This window comes from Xenopus laevis, chromosome 5L, assembly GCF_017654675.1.
Source record: "Xenopus laevis strain J_2021 chromosome 5L, Xenopus_laevis_v10.1, whole genome shotgun sequence".
NCBI classification, from domain to species: Eukaryota; Metazoa; Chordata; class Amphibia; order Anura; family Pipidae; genus Xenopus; species Xenopus laevis.
The window spans coordinates 207762-231375 of NC_054379.1; the positions used below are offsets into that span (position 1 = coordinate 207762).

Sequence of the window (23614 nt, forward strand, 5' to 3'; positions counted from 1 at the left end):
ATTTACACTTTATCTGTAATAAAAAAAACAGAGGATAGGGCCTAGTACAGACCAAAAAAAAAGAAACAGAGAAAAAAATGGATGTAGAGAACACAGAATGTATAGTAAATAGTAGTGAATGGGGCACAATAACTGGACAGGGATCAAACAGAGAATGTGGTCCATGCGCTGTATATAAAAGAGAAAATGAACAGTGAAGAAGTCTGAACTGGCAGGCTGTATATTAAAGAAAATGGCAGGGTGGTTGCTGTGAGAAGACATAGATAGTCACATATTATAGATCCTTCCTGGGACTGATTGGGCCTCTGTGTACACCAAAGCAATATTCCATACCGCAAAAAAAACAAAGGCAGAATTCCATACCAGATACAAGCCCACATAGGAGACCTTATTTTTCCCATCATTTATAAAAATTGAACAGGCCAGGACAATTATGGCAAATCCCGCATGGTTGTTGTTAATTGCCTAAAGAGTCACTATTTTTTGCACTGTTTGACAGTGTGACCATGTTCTATAGATCACTTACTTGAGAAAGCCTGGAAGCCTGATCTAGCCAAGATAGGGTTGTACCTATAAAGATAAACCCTACATATACACTGCAATATGCCACAAACCATCTAATGGCCTCCTCTGTTATTATAGCAGATTCAGATTAATGGTGTGGAGTCAGTAAAAATGTGAGAAGATCCCATGCGGAGTGTCTTCTGTTGATAAATGAGTGAAACATGCCTCCTTACCCTAGCAATAAAATTCCTACTTGCAGAACATCTGCCTGGAATTTAGTGACTCCATCTGCATGATGTGTTCCATGGGTTTAAAAGAACAGGTATAGGATCAATAATCTGTAAACTCATTTACCCGTAAAACTGTAAAATACACAAAGTCCATATTTCATACCAGATACCAGTCCATTTAAATAAATAACAAACATTTTATTTGAGATTTATACTTTCTCTGCAGTAAAACAGCAGAAGTAGATGAGTCAAATATGTAGCCAGTGCCTAATAGAGAGACAGAATAATAATTTGGCTATAGAAAAAACTTAATGTAGAGCACATAATAGTGAATACGGTACAGTAACCAAACAGGGCTTAATTACATAGACAAAGAGAGAACATAGTTAATATATTTTACTTGAAACAAAGAATGAATAGCTACTAGGCCTGCATGGACAGTCTGTATATTCTGGAAATTGCCAGGGTGGTTGTTGGAAGTCAGACATTCACTATTTTATTAGGTCTATGGGGGACTGTTTGGGATTCTGTGTAGTTCAAATGTCAGGGCCTACTGTGTATTTCAGTTTTGGATTGATAGTGAAAGACCAGGTATGAGTTAATAAAAGTAGACAGAGACACAGCTTTCTGAATTCGGTGTCTACATCTTGAATGGGTGTAGGACTCAAAGAGCAAATAGTGAACAGGCCAGGACTTGCAATCAGGCCTGGACTGGCAATCTGTTGGTTCTGGCAAATGCCAGAGGGGCTGCTGTATGATTCAATAGAACGTTACCATATTGTGGGCTGGTAGGGGGCTGTTTGGGCCTCTGTGTACTTAGAATGGCAGGGCCTATTTTGACTCCCAGTCCAGGCCTGCTTGCAATTAGTACATTACTGGAAATGCCAGGGTGGTTGCTGTTAATTACCATAAAGTTCAGTATTTGTGGAGTATGAGGGGAATGTCAGTGTGCACAAAAGCCATATTCTATCAGATAGCATCATAAAAAAACACTTAGTAATAACAATAAAAAATGACAGTAAAAAAAAACAGTGTTACACGACTAAAATGTCGAGCCAGAAAAATACAGAAATAAAGAACAGAATGAACAGAGAATAAATTGGATATAGAGAGCACAGAATGTGTAGTAAATAATTGTGAAAATGTGTTGATTTTGCAGTACCTGAAATGACAGACCATATGGGGGTCTTCTTTTTGGGGCCCCTATATGCCACATGCTTGGGTACACCTATACATATTGGGCATCAAACTGTTCAGAGGACCCTAGGCTTTCATATTTGGGGTGATTTCTCTTGATACCTAAAAGTATGTGGGTAATACGATGCTGGAGGCTAGGAATTTTGAAGTGATTTTTGGAAATGTCACCAAAATCAGAAAACTTAGGAATGGTTTGCGGCTTAGTACTTTGTATTACAAAGACATGCATACCCAATTTAGATTCGCGGGAATGTGTACTTTCCGAAAATATATGTTTTTCAAGGGTGAAAGTACTCTTTTCTACTTTTGCCCCCCCAAAACGATGTAAATGTGTTTCTTTTGCAGTACCTGAAATGACAAACCATATGGGGGTCTTTGTTTTGGGGCCCCTATATGCCACATGCTTGGGTACACATGTACATATTTGGCATCAAACTGTTCAGAGGACCCTAGGCTTTCATATTTGGGGTGATTTCTCTTGATACCTAAAAGTATGTGGGTAGTACGATGCTGCAGGGTAGAAATTTTGAGGTGATTTTTGGAAATGTCACCAAAATCACAAAATTTATGAATGGTTTGCGGCTTGGTACTTTGTAGTACAACGACATGCATACCCAATTTAGATTTGTGGGAATGTGTACTTTCCGAAAATATATGGTTTTCTGGGGTGAACGTACTTTTTTCAACTTTTGCCCCCCCAAAACGATGTAAATGTGTTGATTTTGCAGTACCTGAAATGACAGACCATATGGGGGTCTACATTTTGGGGCCCCTATATGCCACATGCTTGGGTACACATATACATATTGGGCATCAAACTGTTCAGAGAACCCTGGGCTTTCATATTTGGGGTGATTTCTCTTGATACCTAAATGTATGTGGGTAATACAGTGCTGCAGGGTAGAACTTTTGAAGTAATTTTTGGAAATGTCACCAAAATCACCAAATTTAGGAATGGTTTGCGGCTTTTTACTTTGGAGTACAACGACATGCATACCCAATTTAGATTCAAGGGAATGTGTACTTTCCGAATATATATGGTTTTCTGGGGTGAACGTACTTTTTTCTACTTTTGCCCCCCCAAAACAATGTAAATGTGTTGATTTTGCAGTACCTTAAATGACAGACCATATGGGGCTCTTCTCTTTGGGGCCCCTATATGCCACATGCTTGGGTACACCTATACATATTTGGCATCAAATTGTTCAGAGCACCCTGGGCTTTCATATTTGGGGTGATTTCTCTTGATAACTAAATGTATGTGGGTAATACGGTGCTGCAGGGTAGAACTTTTGAAGTAATTTTTGGAAATGTCACCAAAATTACCAAATATAGGAATGGTTTGCGGCTTGGTACTTTGGAGTACAAAGACATGCATACCCAATTTAGATTCGTGGGAATGTGTACTTTCCGAAAATATATGTTTTTCTGGGGTGAACGTACTTTTTTCTACTTTTGCCCCCCCCAAAACGATGTAAATGTGTTGCTTTTGCAGTACCTGAAATGACAGACCATATAGGGGGTCTTCATTTTGGTGCCCCTATATGCCACGTGCTTGGGTACACCTATACATATTGGGCATCAAACTGTTTAGAGTACTCTAGGCTTTCATATTTGTGGTGATTTGTCTTGATACCTAAAAGTATGTGGGTAATACGATGCTGCAGGGTAGAAATTTTGAGGTGATTTTTGGAAATGTCACCAAAATCACCAAATTTAGGAATGATTTGCGGCTTTTTACTTTGGAGTACAATGACATGCATACCCAATTTAGATTCAAGGGAATGTGTACTTTCCGAATATATATGGTTTTCTGGGGTGAACGTACTTTTTTCTACTTTTGCCCCCCCAAAACAATGTAAATGTGTTGATTTTGCAGTACCTTAAATGACAGACCATATGGGGCTCTTCTTTTTGGGGCCCCTATATGCCACGTGCTTGGGTACACCTATACATATTGGGCATCAAATTGTTCAGAGAACCCTGGGCTTTCATATTTGGGGTGATTTCTCTTGATAACTAAATGTATGTGGGTAATACGGTGCTGCAGGGTAGAACTTTTGAAGTAATTTTTGGAAATGTCACCAAAATCACCAAATATAGGAATGGTTTGCGGCTTGGTACTTTGGAGTACAAAGACATGCATACCCAATTTAGATTTGTGGGAATGTGTACTTTCCGAAAATATATGTTTTTCTGGGGTGAACGTACTTTTTTCTACTTTTGCCCCCCCAAAACAATGTAAATGTGTTGATTTTGCAGTACCTTAAATGACAGACCATATGGGGGTCTTCATTTTGGGGCCCCTATATGCTACATGCTTGGGTACACCTATACATATTAGGCATCAAACTGTTCAGAGAACCCTGGGCTTTCATATTTGGGGTGATTTCTCTTGATACCTAAATGTATGTGGGTAATACGGTGCTGCAGGGTAGAACTTTTGAAGTAATTTTTGGAAATGTCACCAAAATTACCAAATATAGGAATGGTTTGCGGCTTGGTACTTTGGAGTACAAAGACATGCATACCCAATTTAGATTCGTGGGAATGTGTACTTTCCGAAAATATATGTTTTTCTGGGGTGAACGTACTTTTTTCTACTTTTGCCCCCCCAAAACGATGTAAATGTGTTGCTTTTGCAGTACCTGAAATGACAGACCATATGGGGCTCTTCTTTTTGGGGCCCCTATATGCCACGTGCTTGGGTACACCTATACATATTGGGCATCAAACTGTTTAGAGTACTCTAGGCTTTCATATTTGTGGTGATTTCTCTTGATACCTAAAAGTATGTGGGTAATACGATGCTGCAGGGTAGAAATTTTGAGGTGATTTTTGGAAATGTCACTAAAATCACCAAATTTAGGAATGGTTTGCGGCTTTTTACTTTGGAGTACAACGACATGCATACCCAATTTAGATTCAAGGGAATGTGTACTTTCCGAATATATATGGTTTTCTGGGGTGGACGTACTTTTTTCTACTTTTGCCCCCCCCAAAACAATGTAAATGTGTTGATTTTGCAGTACCTTAAATGACAGACCATATGGGGCTCTTCTCTTTGGGGCCCCTATATGCCACATGCTTGGGTACACCTATAAATATTTGGCATCAAATTGTTCAGAGCACCCTGGGCTTTCATATTTGGGGTGATTTCTCTTGATAACTAAATGTATGTGGGTAATACGGTGCTGCAGGGTAGAACTTTTGAAGTAATTTTTGGAAATGTCACCAAAATTACCAAATATAGGAATGGTTTGCGGCTTGGTACTTTGGAGTACAAAGACATGCATACCCAATTTAGATTCGTGGGAATGTGTACTTTCCGAAAATATATGGTTTTCTGGGGTGAACATACTTTTTTCTACTTTTGCCCCCCCAAAATGATGTAAATGTGTTGCTTTTGCAGTACCTGAAATGACAGACCATATGGGGGTCTTCATTTTGGGGCCCCTATATGCCACATGCTTGGGTACACCTATACATATTAGGCATCAAACTGTTCAGAGAACCCTGGGCTTTCATATTTGGGGTGATTTCTCTTGATACCTAAATGTATGTGGGTAATACGATGCTGCAGGGTAGAACTTTTGAAGTAATTTTTGGAAATGTCACCAAAATTACCAAATATAGGAATGGTTTGCGGATTGGTACTTTGGAGTACAAAGACATGCATACCCAATTTAGATTCGTGGGAATGTGTACTTTCCGAAAATATATGTTTTTCTGGGGTGAACGTACTTTTTTCTACTTTTGCCCCCCCAAAACGATGTAAATGTGTTGCTTTTGCAGTACCTGAAATGACAGACCATATAGGGGGTCTTCATTTTGGTGCCCCTATATGCCACGTGCTTGGGTGCACCTATACATATTGGGCATCAAACTGTTTAGAGTACTCTAGGCTTTCATAGTTGTGGTGATTTGTCTTGATACCTAAAAGTATGTGGGTAATACGATGCTGCAGGGTAGAAATTTTGAGGTGATTTTTGGAAATGTCACCAAAATCACCAAATTTAGGAATGATTTGCGGCTTTTTACTTTGGAGTACAATGACATGCATACCCAATTTAGATTCAAGGGAATGTGTACTTTCCGAATATATATGGTTTTCTGGGGTGAACGTACTTTTTTCTACTTTTGCCCCCCCAAAACAATGTAAATGTGTTGATTTTGCAGTACCTTAAATGACAGACCATATGGGGCTCTTCTTTTTGGGGCCCCTATATGCCACGTGCTTGGGTACACCTATACATATTGGGCATCAAATTGTTCAGAGAACCCTGGGCTTTCATATTTGGGGTGATTTCTCTTGATAACTAAATGTATGTGGGTAATACGGTGCTGCAGGGTAGAACTTTTGAAGTAATTTTTGGAAATGTCACCAAAATCACCAAATATAGGAATGGTTTGCGGCTTGGTACTTTGGAGTACAAAGACATGCATACCCAATTTAGATTCGTGGGAATGTGTACTTTCCGAAAATATATGTTTTTCTGGGGTGAACGTACTTTTTTCTACTTTTGCCCCCCCAAAACGATGTAAATGTGTTGCTTTTGCAGTACCTGAAATGACAGACCATATAGGGGGTCTTCATTTTGGTGCCCCTATATGCCACGTGCTTGGGTACACCTATACATATTGGGCATCAAACTGTTCAGAGTACTCTAGGCTTTCATATTTGTGGTGATTTGTCTTGATACCTAAAAGTATGTGGGTAATACGATGCTGCAGGGTAGAAATTTTGAGGTGATTTTTGGAAATGTCACCAAAATCACCAAATTTAGGAATGGTTTGCGGCTTTTTACTTTGGAGTACAACGACATGCATACCCAATTTAGATTCAAGGGAATGTGTACTTTCTGAATATATATGGTTTTCTGGGGTGAACGTACTTTTTTCTACTTTTGCCCCCCCAAAACAATGTAAATGTGTTGATTTTGCAGTACCTTAAATGACAGACCATATGGGGCTCTTCTTTTTGGGGCCCCTATATGCCACGTGCTTGGGTACACCTATACATATTGGGCATCAAACTGTTCAGAGAACCCTGGGCTTTCATATTTGTGGTGATTTCTCTTGATACCTAAAAGTATGTGGGTAATACGATGCTGCAGGGTAGAAATTTTGAGGTGATTTTTGGAAATGTCACCAAAATAACCAAATTTAGGAATGGTTTGCGGCTTTTTACTTTGGAGTACAATGACATGCATACCCAATTTAGATTCAAGGGAATGTGTACTTTCCGAATATATATGGTTTTCTGGGGTGAATGTACTTTTTTCTACTTTTGCCCCCCCAAAACAATGTAAATGTGTTGATTTTGCAGTACCTGAAATGACAGACCATATGGGGCTCTTCTTTTTGGGGCCCCTATATGCCACGTGCTTGGGTGCACCTATACATATTGGGCATCAAACTGTTTAGAGTACTCTAGGCTTTCATAGTTGTGGTGATTTGTCTTGATACCTAAAAGTATGTGGGTAATACGATGCTGCAGGGTAGAAATTTTGAGGTGATTTTTGGAAATGTCACCAAAATCACCAAATTTAGGAATGATTTGCGGCTTTTTACTTTGGAGTACAATGACATGCATACCCAATTTAGATTCAAGGGAATGTGTACTTTCCGAATATATATGGTTTTCTGGGGTGAACGTACTTTTTTCTACTTTTGCCCCCCCAAAACAATGTAAATGTGTTGATTTTGCAGTACCTTAAATGACAGACCATATGGGGCTCTTCTTTTTGGGGCCCCTATATGCCACGTGCTTGGGTACACCTATACATATTGGGCATCAAATTGTTCAGAGAACCCTGGGCTTTCATATTTGGGGTGATTTCTCTTGATAACTAAATGTATGTGGGTAATACGGTGCTGCAGGGTAGAACTTTTGAAGTAATTTTTGGAAATGTCACCAAAATCACCAAATATAGGAATGGTTTGCGGCTTGGTACTTTGGAGTACAAAGACATGCATACCCAATTTAGATTCGTGGGAATGTGTACTTTCCGAAAATATATGTTTTTCTGGGGTGAACGTACTTTTTTCTACTTTTGCCCCCCCAAAACGATGTAAATGTGTTGCTTTTGCAGTACCTGAAATGACAGACCATATAGGGGGTCTTCATTTTGGTGCCCCTATATGCCACGTGCTTGGGTACACCTATACATATTGGGCATCAAACTGTTCAGAGTACTCTAGGCTTTCATATTTGGTGGTGATTTGTCTTGATACCTAAAAGTATGTGGGTAATACGATGCTGCAGGGTAGAAATTTTGAGGTGATTTTTGGAAATGTCACCAAAATCACCAAATTTAGGAATGGTTTGCGGCTTTTTACTTTGGAGTACAACGACATGCATACCCAATTTAGATTCAAGGGAATGTGTACTTTCTGAATATATATGGTTTTCTGGGGTGAACGTACTTTTTTCTACTTTTGCCCCCCCAAAACAATGTAAATGTGTTGATTTTGCAGTACCTTAAATGACAGACCATATGGGGCTCTTCTTTTTGGGGCCCCTATATGCCACGTGCTTGGGTACACCTATACATATTGGGCATCAAACTGTTCAGAGAACCCTGGGCTTTCATATTTGTGGTGATTTCTCTTGATACCTAAAAGTATGTGGGTAATACGATGCTGCAGGGTAGAAATTTTGAGGTGATTTTTGGAAATGTCACCAAAATAACCAAATTTAGGAATGGTTTGCGGCTTTTTACTTTGGAGTACAATGACATGCATACCCAATTTAGATTCAAGGGAATGTGTACTTTCCGAATATATATGGTTTTCTGGGGTGAATGTACTTTTTTCTACTTTTGCCCCCCCAAAACAATGTAAATGTGTTGATTTTGCAGTACCTGAAATGACAGACCATATGGGGCTCTTCTTTTTGGGGCCCCTATATGCCACGTGCTTGGGTACACCTATACATATTAGCCATCAAACTGTTCAGAGAACCCTGGGCTTTCATATTTGGGGTGATTTCTCTTGATAACTAAATGTATGTGGGTAATACGGTGCTGCAGGGTAGAACTTTTGAAGTAATTTTTGAAAATGTCACCAAAATCACCAAATATAGGAATGGTTTGCGGCTTGGTACTTTCGAGTACAAAGACATGCATACCCAATTTAGATTCGGGGGAATGTGTCCTTTCCGAAAATATATGGTTTTCTGGGGTGAACGTACTTTTTTCTACTTTTGCCCCCCCTAAACGATGTAAATGTGTTGATTTTGCAGTACCTGAAATGACAGACCATATTGGGGTCTTCGTTTTGGGGCCCCTATATGCCATGTGCTTGGGTACACCTATACATATTAGGCATCAAACTGTTCAGAGAACCCTGGGCTTTCATATTTGGGGTGATTTCTCTTGATACCTAAATGTATGTCGGTAATACGGTGCTGCAGAGTAGAACTTTTGAAGTAATTTTTGGAAATGTCACCAAAATCACCAAATATAGGAATGGTTTGCGGCTTGGTACTTTGGAGTACAAAGACATGCATACCCAATTTAGATTCATGGGAATGGGTACTTTCCGAAAATATATGGTTTTACGGGGTGAACAAATTTTTTCTACTTTTGCCCCCCCTAAATGATGTAAATGTGTTGATTTTGCAGTACCTGAAATGACAGACCATATTGGGGTCTTCATTTTAGGGCCCGTATATGCCACGTGCTTGGGTACACCTATACATGTTAGGCATCAAACTGTTCAGAGAACCCTGGGCTTTCATATTTGGGGTGATTTCTCTTGATAACTAAATGTATGTGGGTAATACGGTGCTGCAGGGTAGAACTTTTGAAGTAATTTTTGGAAATGTCACCAAAATCACCAAATATAGGAATGGTTTGCGGCTTGGTACTTTGGAGTACAAAGACATGCATACCCAATTTAGATTCGGGAGAATGTGTACATTCCGAAAATATATGGTTTTCTGGGGTGAACGTACTTTTTTCAACTTTTGCCCCCCCAAAACAATGTAAATGTGTTGATTTTGCAGTACCTGAAATGACAGACCATATGATGCTGCAGGGTTGAAATTTTAAGGTGATTTTTGGAAATGTCACCAAATTTTGCAGCACCTGAAATGACAGACCATATGGGGGTCTTCATTTTGGGGCCCCTATATGCCATGTGCTTAGGTACACATATACATATTGGGCATCAAACTGTTCAGAGGACCCTCATATTGGGGGTGATTTATCTTGCTACTCAATAGTATGTGGGACATACAATGCGGCAGGGTGGAAGCTTTGAGGTGATTTTTGGAAATGTCACCAAAATTGCCAAATTTAGGAACATTTTGCAGCTTGGTGCTTTAGAGAATAAAGACATGCATACCCAATTTGGATTTGGGGGAATGTGTACTTTCCGAAAATATATGGTTTTCTGGGGTGAGCGTACTTTATTATACCTTTGCCACCTCCCAAAACGATGTAAATGTGTTGATTTTGTAGTACCTGAAATAGCAGGCCATTTATTTAAACAAATTCACCAATTTCTATAAAACTGTATCACTTTAGGAAACAATTGCAACTTGGTAGTTTGGAGTACAAAGATATAATTACCCATTTTTGATTCACCAGAATCTGTTCTTTCTAATAATGGCTAGTTTTCTAGGGTAAACCTACTGTTAGCGGAATGTTTGGCCTTGAAATCAAAAGTATGCTGTTTGGGGAGAGGTGCTTTGGAAATTTAGTAGTGTACTGCTTGTAGATTTTGAGCTATACAAGTTAGAAATCTCCATAAAACTATATATATTTGGTATTTCCGCATTCTGGATACATAGACCTTTCTAAATCGGCTGTGTTCTCGTACATAAAATAAATGAGGTTTCTCATATATGTGATTGTTCTTTGTGAAACATGATTTTTTTCATTTTATTATACAATTTGCAGCCTGTATTTTTTTTGCAGAAGTAGAATTGCACCAACATTCTTGCATATTGTGAACGTTCAGGTTGTCCTGAAAAAAATATATATTGCTTTCCTGGGTAAACTAAAAGACCACCCCAGGAAAGGCCCTTAAATTGAAAGAATGCAAAATATCTAAAAACTGCTTGGCAGTAGATGTTCGCATCTAGGGCCGAACGGCTGGCAGGAAAAGGGTTAAACTGCGAGTAGTATGACCTACATATTGTTTTTTGCAACTTTTGCAGTATAGCAGATATACCACGCTCTTAGTATTACAGTTATAGAAACTGTTACACCCTTCATGTGACATGTTTGCTCAACCCTATCTTTTTCCAACCCTATTTTTTTCTATCCCTAAATTTTTATAAACCCTATCTTTTTCCAATCCTAACTCCTAAACCAAACACCAACCCTAACCTTGCAAAACCTGAGCAACCCTCAATCTTCCCAACCCTTTCTTTGTCCTTCCCTCAAACTGAGTGTGAAGCCCAACACCAAATCTTCCCTCTAACACCAACACTTACCCTTAATCCCTCAACCCACACTTGCCCCTCCCTTTGGTACTCTTGGTCTTTACTCTTCCCTATAACCCTGTACAGCTGCAACCCTCAAGTTTTACAACCCTATATTTTTTCAACTTTCAAACTGAGTGTTACCCCAACCCCAAATCTTACCTCCAACACAAACCCAAACACTGAGTCCCTGAAACCACACTCTCCCCTCCCTTTGGTTTTTTTGGTAACAAAGTTCTCACCCTACCCTATAACAATGTACAGCAGCAACACTCATGCTTATGTTTTCAAACCCCAACCCCCAGTTCATAACTCTAGCACTGACATCTAAACCCCAACTATTTGTTACAAAATCACTTCACAATGATTCAGCTACTGGTATTATACTCAGCATTAGTTCAATCATTTTTAAATTTGAAATCTGCATTGTATTCATTCTTCACCAAGCTCAAAATGTCTGACCAATTTTTTGGTTTCATTTAAACATAAATGCAGTATTGTCTAATATTTTAATCTATATTCATACTCAAAAATCTTTTTTTTACAAAGTTCCTGTGCTTAGTCCACTGTTCACACATCAACATCTCATCCACACACAAAGCAACAAAAACTTGAAGTCTCAATCTCCTTTCTATAAATGTGACCCTATAACTAACTTGCATTTTTATTTTTCAGGAACAACCCGGTTTCTGTAGTTAGCTGCTGGTTTTCTTCAACAATCCACAAGCAATATATCATGGATCAGCGATTCCTGCATGGTCTGATTTTGAACAGACAACCACTCTATCCTGTCTGTAGAACTTTGGCACATTCTGGATATGGAAATTTAAATGAATGTTATCTATATAATTCTTCTAACCCTAACTCTTTTTACAAACACAGGGAATCTGTGATGAGATTAATTTATTTTTGTGGTACTTGTATAAAATGTATTTTATTCAATACACTGTAAGTGTTACTTGTACTTATAACAGGTTGCCTGACTGTACAATTAAGGTGTTACCAATAATGAATAAAAAACATAATCTTTATATCTTCTTTCTTAAAATGCCCCCAGCTCATTTAATCTCGGGTTTGTATTATTTTTTTGACTGATAAAAATGAAAAAAAAAAACACTATTCTGCCATGTGAGTTAAAGGAATTTCTAAAAATTCATATAATTGTTCTCTTTTTAATCAGTAATGCTTGCAAACCATTTGTATACACAGATGCAGTGGTATAGCTCCCTTACAGTAGACACTGTCCCTTAGGGAACCAGGGTACAAGGGGGCCCAGATCTCAGAGTTTACTGTATGGCAGTTCTTCCTTCACCGTTGGGCAAGCCGAATGTGCCACCACTATTCTGCAAATGTATACCAGGACCACCCAAGGATTTTTATGGAGTGTAGCCAGGGCAATGATAGAAATCTGCTGAACAGGCGACAGGAAAGTCTCCACTTCGCATCACTTCATAATACATGGTCCCTGGAGATGTTTTTTTTTATTTATCTGTTATATATCTTGTGCTAACTCATAAAAATCATTCACATCAGCCACTGTCAGAACAGAGCTTAACCTAAGGACCTTATCATATTCACACACTAGGGCAAATTTTTATTAACTTTCCTGTATGTTTTGGGAGTGTGTGAGGAAACTGCGGAGCTGGATAGAACAGGGGCAGCAGGAGTGGCAAAGACTTAGTATAGTAAACATGGAGGGCAATCAAATAAGGGACAAGGGCAAGTTTGCGTTTGAAAGTGGTAATTTATCAAATACCAAACAACATGTTTGGATCATCACATGCACTTTTTCACATATGTACTGCAAAGTGAGAGATTATCCCTTTACCTGAAAGGGGAGATGTCCATGCAGATAGGCTACACACAGGAAGGAAGAAAATTACAGGATTGAGACATGCAAGTCAAAAGTTGCTCATCTTGTTCATAGCCATCCAAAAACATAACATGGTAGCCAGGGTGCATGACTGACCTCCTTTGTGTAACCTGAATTCTATGACACCACCCTACTTGACTACTGAATCCACACATTTGCTCAGCATTTGAGCACACAGCTGCTGATGAAAGGACTCGAGGTATAACATGTTCTGGATTTTCAGGTTTTATTATAAATTTGAAGTGCTCTAGGCTGAAGCCCTGTAAAACACTAGGGAAACACATTGAAACAGCCATGTATGCTGTAAGGCCACCAGCCCACCTCTCAGATAAATCTTAAAGCATTTAATTCAACACAACAAAACAGTGATCTATAATGTTTAGATAAAAGATTTACACAAAATAAATGATGCAATACATGGATATAACATAACTATAAAACAGCTCAGAAACACACTTCTACTATCTTGTATACTTTGAGGCAACCAAGCCCACCTACTTTACAACAGGCAATTATTACTTTATATGTGTTACAGGATTTCTTTTTTAAACCTAATAGTATACTGTTTAAGGCCAATAGTACATTAAACATCACTAAATAACAAATTTGCAGTGTGATGATAAAGTCATAATCAGATAACAGGGTGCTGTTTAGATTGTTATACAATAGCCATCTTGGATTATAACATGTGTCCTGCAGATCTTCGCTATACACTTGAGATTAACTGCAAAGGCAAAAGTTGCTGCACAACACAGTTACTATAGCCATGAATACACAACCTATTGCCCATAAGAAACAAACTCATTTTGATGAACAAAATGTTAACAGTTCTCTTTTCTCTCCCATATTCCTTAAAGGGGTTGTTCTCTTTTAAATTAACTTTTAGTATGATGTAGAGAGTTATATTTTGAGAAATGTTGCCACTGGTCTTTATTTTTTATTATTTGTTTTTCTTTAGTTATTTAGCTTGTTATTAAGAAGCTCTCCAGTTTCCAGGGTCAGCAAGCAGGTTGCTAGGGTCAAAATTACCCTAGCAATCATGCATTGTTTTCAATAAGAGACTGGAATATAAATAGGAGATGGCCTGCATAGAACGAAAACAACAACTTTGTAGCTTTACAGAGCATTTGTTAAAAGAGTAGGGTTCAGTATACCTAATATACTGGCTCAGTATAGCTTGAATCACATCAGCTATGTTTTTCAACCCAACCCCCAGTTCATAACTCTAGCACTGACATCTAAACCCCAACTATTTGTTACAAAATCACTTCACTTGATTCAGCTACTGGTATTATACTCAGGCATTAGTTTCAAATCATTTTTAATTTGAAATCTGCTATTGTATTCAATTCTTCAAACAAGCTCAAAATGTCTGACCAATTTTTTGGTTTCATTTAAACATAAATGCAGTATTGGTCTAATATTTTAATCTATATTCATACTCAAAAATCTTTTTTTTACAAGTTCCTCTGCTTTGTTCCACTGTTCACACATCAACATCTCATCCACACACAAGTAACTTAAAACTTGAAGTCTCAATCTCCTTTCTATAAAATGTGGACCCTTATACTAACTTGCATTTTTATTTTCAGGACCCGCCGGTTTCTGTAAGTTAGCTGCTGGTTTTTCTTCAACAATCCACAAGCAATATATCATGGATCAGCGATTCCAGCATGGTCTGATTTGAACAGACAAACCACTCTATCCTGTCTGTAGAACTTTGGCACATTCTGGATATGGAAATTTAAATGAATGTTATCTATATAATTCTTCTAACCCTAACTCTTTTTACAAACACAGGGAATCTGTGATGAGATTAATTTATTTTTGTGGTACTTGTATAAAATGTATTTTATTCAATACACTGTAAGTGTTACTTGTACTTATAACAGGTTGCCTGACTGTACAATTAAGGTGTTACCAATAATGAATAAAAAACATAATCTTTATATCTTCTTTCTTAAAATGCCCCCAGCTCATTTAATCTCGGGTTTGTATTATTTTTTGACTGATAAAAATGAAAAAAAAAAACACTATTCTGCCATGTGAGTTAAAGGAATTTCTAAAAATTCATATAATTGTTCTCTTTTTAATCAGTAATGCTTGCAAACCATTTGTATACACAGATGCAGTGGTATAGCTCCCTTACAGTAGACACTGTCCCTTAGGGAACCAGGGTACAAGGGGGCCCAGATCTCAGAGTTTACTGTATGGCAGTTCTTCCTTCACCGTTGGGCAAGTCGAATGTGCCACCACTATTCTGCAAATGTATACCAGGACCACCCAAGGATTTTTATGGAGTGTAGCCAGGGCAATGATAGAAATCTGCTGAACAGGCGACAGGAAAGTCTCCACTTCGCATCACTTCATAATACATGGTCTCTGGAGATGTTTTTTTTATTTATCTGTTATATATCTTGTGCTAACTCATAAAAATCATTCACATCAGCCACTGTCAGAACAGAGCTTAACCTAAGGACCTTATCATATTCACACACTAGGGCCAATTTTTATTAACTTTCCTGTATGTTTGGGAGTGTGTGAGGAAACTGCGGAGCTGGATAGAACAGGGGCAGCAGGAGTGGCAAAGACTTAGCATAGTAAACATGGAGGGCAATCAAATAAGGGACAAGGGCAAGTTTGCGTTTGAAAGTGGTAATTTATCAAATACCAAACAACATGTTTGGGTCATCACATGCACTTTTTCACATATGTACTGCAAAGTGAGAGATTATCCCTTTACCTGAAAGGGGAGATGTCCATGCAGATAGGCTACACACAGGAAGGAAGAAAATTACAGGATTGAGACATGCAAGTCAAAAGTTGCTCATCTTGTTCATAGCCATCCAAAAACATAACATGGTAGCCAGGGTGCATGACTGACCTCCTTTGTGTAACCTGAATTCTATGACACCACCCTACTTGACTACTGAATACACACATTTGCTCAGCATTTGAGCACACATCTGCTGATGAAAGGACTCGAGGTATAACATGTTCTGGATTTTCAGGTTTCATTATAAATTTGAAGTGCTCTAGGCTGAAGCCCTGTAAAACACTAGGGAAACACATTGAAACAGCCATGTATGCTGTAAGGCCACCAGCCCACCTCTCAGATAAATCTTAAAGCGTTTAATTCAACACAACAAAACAGTGATCTATAATGTTTAGATAAAAGATTTACACAAAATAAATGATGCAATACATGGATATAACATAACTATAAAACAGCTCAGAAACACACTTCTACTATCTTGTATACTTTGAGGCAACCAAGCCCACCTACTTTACAACAGGCAATTATTACTTTATATGTGTTACAGGATTTCTTTTTAAACCTAATAGTATACTGTTTAAGGCCAATAGTACATTAAACATCACTAAATAACAAATTTGCAGTGTGATGATAAAGTCATAATCAGATAACAGGGTGCTGTTTAGATTGTTATACAACAGCCATCTTGGATTATAACATGTGTCCTGCAGATCTTCGCTATACACTTGAGATTAACGCAATCATGCATTGATTTGAATAAGAGACTGGAATATAAATAGGAGATGGCCTGCATAGAAAGAAAACAACAACTTTGTAGCTTTACAGAGCATTTGTTAAAAGAGTAGGGTTCAGTATACCCTAATATACTGGCTCAGTATAGCTTGAATCACATCATAAAACAGTAGTGGGCCTGATTATTAACAATTATTGCTTACATAGTGTGACATGCACTTTTTGGGGGAATTAGCATTTGGTAGGCAGGTAGCATAGGATTTGGAGCTTAGAGACAGGGACACCAAGGTTTTGAACAAAACACAGGTTTATTAAGCACTGTGTATTGCCAACAAAAATGCAACAGAAAAATGTTCAGGGTACAGTTCAGCAAAAACACTACAAAACATCCAAGGTTTTCCCCCCTCTGGTTGCTCACCATCAAGGGAAACTCTCACCCTCTGGAACTTCAGAGCATTTGGGCTTCACACTCAGCCCTGCTGGCTTCCCCTCCTGGGATTCAGACTCACCAGCGTGGGTATTAAGGCTCCAACCTCTGGAACTCTATTGCTGGCAGCAAAGCTCCTTCTGCCAGGCAGTGTCTCTCACAGCACCACACTTCCCTCCACTCTAGGAGGTGTTTGGAGAGCCCTAAACTGTGCTCACACAGTCCTTTTATATTGCCAGGTACAGTGGCGTAACTATATGTCACTGGGCCCCACAGCAAATTCAATTTAGGGCCCCAAAATATTGATAAGGTGGCCTGTTGTACCCAAACATATTGAAATTGGCTATTAATTAGGGCCTCACTGGGCCCCCTATTCTACTGGGCCCCCTGCAAGCGCAGGGTCTGCTTCCTCTGTAGTTACGCCCCATGCCAGGTAGATCCTCTCTCTCAGCTTGCCACTTAATTGCCTGGCTGACAGGGAAATATTAACCCTACCTGAGCTGAGTATCCCTCTGCAACACCTATCTTGCAGTTTAAATGTACTCTTTTTCATGCACTTTCCTGCAAGCCAGTGGTGTTTTCCAAACACCCTGTCACAATAGGAAGGGGATGAGGAATTTGTGGAGTGGTGTCAAAATAACAACTTATTCCTAAATGTTGAAAAGTCCAAATTGATGGTAATTGATTTCAGAATGAAAGTTGATGATCATTATCTACTGCATATAGAGGGTACTGCTGTTGAATGTGAAGTTTATTGGAGTGAACTTTGCTGATGACCTTTACAATACTGCTTCTATTACTAAGAAAGTGAATCAATGGTTGTATTTTTTGCATAAATTTAAAAAAAAGTAGCCTCTCTCCCGAAATTCATACATCTTTCTACTGTGGCACTATGGAGAGTATTTTATGCAGTGATATCCCAGTGTGGTTTGGGTAAGGTTCAGTAAAAAAAAGCAGAGGATAATTAGGACAGCAGAATAATTATAGGAAAACCTATTTTGCCTATATTACAACACTTTAAGAAGCTGGTTATTTGATGAGAAATAGTATAGTGGGAGACATTTTCCATCCATCTCGAATATTGGTTCCCCTATTAACATCTGGTAAAAGGTTTTACAATATCAGGACTGCAATAGTTAGATCTAGAAAGTAATTAGGCCCATACCCCTTTTACTGCCAAACATTCTCAGCTCTTCTGAGTTGCTGTGGCACTACCAGGCCAACCCTCCCAGAACAGGCATCTGTGCTAACTTGTATAGGATGCTTGGGGGGCTCAGCAAACATGACTAGAGATGCCCCTGGCTGGAAGTCTTGATGAGAACTAATTTGCATAGGCAGACCCAGCAATACTCCCAAGAGCACAGGAGAGACTAGAGGCAGAAATGGTCTAGGCTTTCCTATGTTAGATTTTTTCAGACAGAAACCAGATGGTGTAGTCCCAACCAGGTCAGAGATAGGAACCTTGTGCTGCCCAAACATACAGTGGAAAGGAGTTGGGCCCTTGTTCCAGAGCCTTGGCCTACTCAGGAAGAGAAGGAGCAAATGCCTCCCTCCCAAAGTCCCTAGTCAGAAAATGACAAATGAGCCTGGGGGCCTGACTGACCAAAGCAGAGTCTCATTTACTTGATTAGGATGCTTGGGGAGCTCTGCAGACAGGGCAAGAGATGCCACTGCCCAAAAGCAATAGTTCCAGGAGCATAGAAAAGGTTCATGGCAGGACTGGTTCTAGGCCTTCCCATTCACCCATCCCATGCTACATTTTTCAGGCATGTGCAGACAGGAAGCAGGGTGAATTGAAGCCCAGGCTTTATGCATGACACCCAGAGAACAGACAGAAGCCTTCTTATGAGGGGAAGAAGTCATGTCCTTGATCCCCTGGGCCTTAGCCTGCTTGGGGAGAGATACAGCAGATGCCTCCTCCAGAATTCCCTGGGGAAACAAAAAGATGAACCAGACCAGGGGTCTGCTCATCCACAGTGGAGTCTTGTTTACTTGTATAGGATGTTTGGGGAGCTCCACAGACAGGGCAAAAGATGCCCCTGCCTTGAAATCTGGATGAGAACTAACTTGCCTAATCAGACCTAGCAAGATTTCCAGGACCCCGGGAGAGATTTGAGGCAGGACTGGATCTAGGCTCTCTTATGCTATGTGAAGGGAACCTTGTGCTGCCCAAATTTTTGGTGGGGCACCTAAAGAGCAGGTGAAAGCCTTACCAGGAGAGGAAGGAGCAAGGCCCTTGTTCCCCTGAGTGTTAGCCCACTTTGGAAGAGAAGAGGCAGATGTCTCCCTCTGGAAGTCCTTGGGGAAGAAAGAGATTCATGAGCCTGGGGGCCTGCCAGCCTACAGCAGAGTTTCATTGACTTGTATAGGATGCTTGGGGAGGCCAGCAGACACGGCAATAGATGCCCCTGCCTGGAAGTCTGGATGAAAGCTAATTTGCATAATCCAACCCAACAATAGCTCCAGGAACTCAGGAGTGATTTGAGGCAGGAATGGGTCTAGGCCCTTCGGCCCAGCCCTCCCATGCTACATTTTTTAGGCATGTGCAGACAAGAAACAGGGTAAAAGGTCCCAACCCAGTCAGCAATATAAACCTTGCTCTGTCCAAACCTTTTACAGGATGCCTGGAGAGCAGGCAGAAGCCTTAGCAATGAGGGGAAGGAGAAAGGCCCTTGTTCCCCAGAGCCTTTGTCCAATTGGGGAGAGAAGTGACATAGGCCTCCCTCTGGAAGTATGCAATACAAAGAAACTTGTAAAAAGATGTTCAATATTGAGTGCAGTAATGAATAAATTTAACTTACCCAGAAAAATGGGGGTCCAGGTGCTCAAGCCCCAGACCTTCAGCTCAGGGAGGCAATGTGTTGTGAATAGATAATAGTAAAGGGCTGGCACATACCACACCACACTCCATAATTTGATGTAGTAAAAAAGTTTTATTGTAGCAAAAACATCCCAGAAAAAGCCTTAAGTTTTTAATTTACTTATATAGGAAGCTTGGGGACTCCAGCAGACAGGGCCCCTGCCTAGAAGTCTGGATGAAAGCTAATCTGCATAATCTGACCCAACAATAGCTCCAGGACCTCAGGAGAGATTTGAGGCAGTAATGGGTCTAGGCCCTTCTTCCCAGCCCTCCTATGCTACATTTTTTAGGTGTGTGCAGACAAGAAACAGGGTAAAAGGTCCCAAGCAGCTCAGCAATATAAACCTTGCTCTGCCAAAACCTTCTGCAGGATGCCTGGAGATCAGGCAGAAGCGTTACCATGAGGCAGGCCCGGACGGGCAATCTGTGGGTTCTGCCAAATGCCAGAGAGGCTGCTATAAGGTCCCATAGAAAGTCAGTATTTAGTGGGTTGGTGGGGGCAGATAGGGCCTCTATGTGGGCTGATTGGGCCTCTGTGTACCTGAAATGCTAGGGCCTATTTTAATTCTCAGTCCGGATCTGCCATGAGGGGAAGGAGAAAGGCCCTTGTTCCCAAGAGCCTTAGTCCAATTGGGGAGAGAAGTGGAAAATGCCAATAAACTTGTAAAAAGATGATCAATGTTGAGTGCAGTGATGAATAGGGCTCAAGCCCCAGACCTTCAGCTCAGGGAGGCAATGTGTTGCAAATAGATTCCCACGGCTGAGTCTTGCTCCCCTGTTTTTCCCACTGAGCATATCCTTCTTGTGTGTGGGTCTACCCTCGAGAGGCTGGAGAGGCTCTCCAAAATCCCATGAGGAAGCCAAGTCAGTAGGAGCATGGAAAGGGGAGGGCAACCTTCTACATTTCTGTTCTGCCCCTATTGCTTCCCTCATCAATGTGGAATTCAGCACTTCAGCAGGGAGTGTACTCTGCCTGGCTGACCCCCTGGTGGGGCTGCTAAACATGGTCAGAGAGGCTTCTCCTGGCTCACCCTGGTGTCATTTAAGCCCCTTCAGTGTCTAGGACTGGTCCCTCTCTCCCTCACATGGGGAGATGGGTTGCAGTCTTGACTGTGTTTGCTCTGTGTCATCTCTTCTCTTGGCTGGGAGCTCCCTGATCTCTGGCTGCTGCTGTTCTCCTGTACTGCTCTTCTTGGGTAGCTGGTAGGGACCCTTTCCTGACTGAATGTGTGCCCACAGTGCCCACTCAGGCTGTGGGCACCAGGGAGATACGTGGGTCACAGGAAAAAATCATCTAAGGTGCTGAGTGAGTAGCTGCAATCAGTGAGGCTATATTTTTCTGTTGGATGTAACTTCTGGTGTCCTCTATCTTTATGCAATTTGGCAATAGAGAGGTGCAGTTGCACAACATCTTTAACCCCATATATACACTGTAATTAATCACAAACCATGTAATGGACTCCTCTGTTAGGACAGTCACTGCAGATTAACACTGTAGATTGATGGGTCAGTGGAACAGGGAGAATGCCCCCTGCTTAATGTCCTATCTTGACACTAGTGGAATATGCCACCTTGCCATAGTGATGACTGATGAAATTTGCTAATTTCAGAATACCTGCATTCAATTCAGTGACCCCATCTGCACAATGTGTTCCATGAATTTAAAAGTACAGGCATAGGATCTGTTACTACCTTTACCAGCCCATTTAGGCAATTATTGCTATTTACACTTTCTTTATAATAAAACAACAGAAGTACATGAGTCAAATATTTAGCCATAGCCTCGTTGAGAGAATAAACAGAGAATAATTTGGATGCAGAGAACACAGAATGCATAGTAAATAATAGTGAATAAGGTACAATAGACAGACAGGGATCACTATGACATGTGAACATGTGACATGTGAACAGTGAAAGGCCTGGGCTGGCAGTTTTTGGAAAATTTAAGCAAGGATTCTGTAAGAAGCCATAGATAGTCAAATTTGTCAGGCCTGTGGGCAGCTGTTTTGGATTTTTGTACTTAAAATGCCAGGGTTTATCATGAATATACATTCAAACCTGAATAAGAGAATATGGGTTAATAAAACCAGACAGTGCCCATTAGAGACGCAGCTTCCTGTAAATGTCTGTAGCTGCACATTGCTTACCTTGAGTGTATATGTCTGAATAGACTGAAATGGGAATATATACTATAGAAAATATTTTAAATTGCATGTACATGGTGCACAATAACTTGACAGGGTTTAGTAGGACACAAATAATGAATTGGGTATACAGAACACAGGATATAAAACAAATAATGGGTATGGAGCAGTGTGACAATTTATATTTCTTTTGTATGTGTTTTAAGGGGGGTTAGACATTGCAGGGTCTGTGCATGTTTATAACCTCCTGCTGTTTTATGGTCCTTTGCTGCAAGCAGACCCCTGTCTCTCCCTGTGTCCCATTCCCCCACATAGGATTTTTATGTATATCCACAGGGAGCCATTTTTCCTGTTTTCTGAGGACCATGTGGGTTTTGGCTCAACTTCAGGCAGTGAAGGTGATTGGCTGATGGGCCAAATGGTCCTGATAGCCTAGTGTAGCCCCATCTGAGTGGCTCTGGGACTTGTCAATTATCCTTAGGAATGTGCCCCTGCTTTTGGGAAAACCCTTGCACAGCCTCGCCCAAGTTAGTCTATGCAGAGGAAGCAACCCAGTCAACAAGTTGTGCAAAGACTCCCTGGATCTCCGAAACCAGGATTAAGCTAAACCTCTTCTTCCTCTGAGGCCATTTACAGTTTCTTATAATAGGGACGTAAGTGGTCATATTTTTGAACATTTTCACCTTTTCTTTACTGTGCTGTACGTGTATTATATACATTGCTATTTGTAAATATTGTGTGCTGTGAACTTCTCCTATTAAATTCCAATTAATGACTCAACTGGCTTGGCTGATGAAAAGTACCTACATTTTTATCCTTTTTGGGGTTTGCAGAGTAACTTTGCTTATATTGTTAATTTGTAGTGGGGCCCTGGGCTGTCTGGTACCTCTGAGACCTACAGGTTTATAGGAGCTCAGTGGGCCCAGACAGATAGGATTTGGGGTGTAGGTGAGTGGGCATATTAATCACCAGGTGGTCACATGTTACCCAAGCGCTGTGGCACTTTCTAAAGTTTTGGGGCAACTCAGGGAGATCCAGTGAAGCACCATCCGTGGGGTCAGAGGACCTGGGTGCATTCAGGCTGGTTTTGAGTTGTGCCTATTGCAGAGGTGAAGCTAGAGTAGGCCTCTTTGGATTAGCCTGGGAGTATTAGTATTTTTATAGTTTTCTTTTTACTCTTGCCCACTTAGTACACCTGGTGGATGGAATTAACCCCCAGTTTTGTCACAGACTGGTGACAGTTAACGGTGGGATTCATCAGCCTCAGTGTTTGGATAACTTTTGGGTTTCTTTACACTGAGTGGATCTAGTATTGTTAACTGGATCTCAAGGCAGAAGAGTACAGCACATATTGCATATATACATATATATATATATACAGTTGCAGGTCCCTCCCTGTTATTTGTTATATTGGCTTAGAGTTAGGAGTTTAGTA

The 23614-nt window shown here is 40.2% G+C and overlaps 1 protein-coding gene across 1 annotated transcript in view; it reads left to right on the forward strand.

Moving 5' to 3' along the window:
- Positions 1–12471, forward strand: part of LOC121393588 — a 24555-nt gene extending 12084 nt beyond the window's left edge. Inside the window, exon 2 of the mRNA XM_041562420.1 lies at positions 12043–12471. Within this exon, the coding sequence (XP_041418354.1) occupies positions 12043–12319 (277 nt within the window). The 3' untranslated portion in view covers positions 12320–12471. The remainder of the gene's footprint in view (positions 1–12042) is intronic.
- Positions 12472–23614: the final 11143 nt, after the last annotated feature.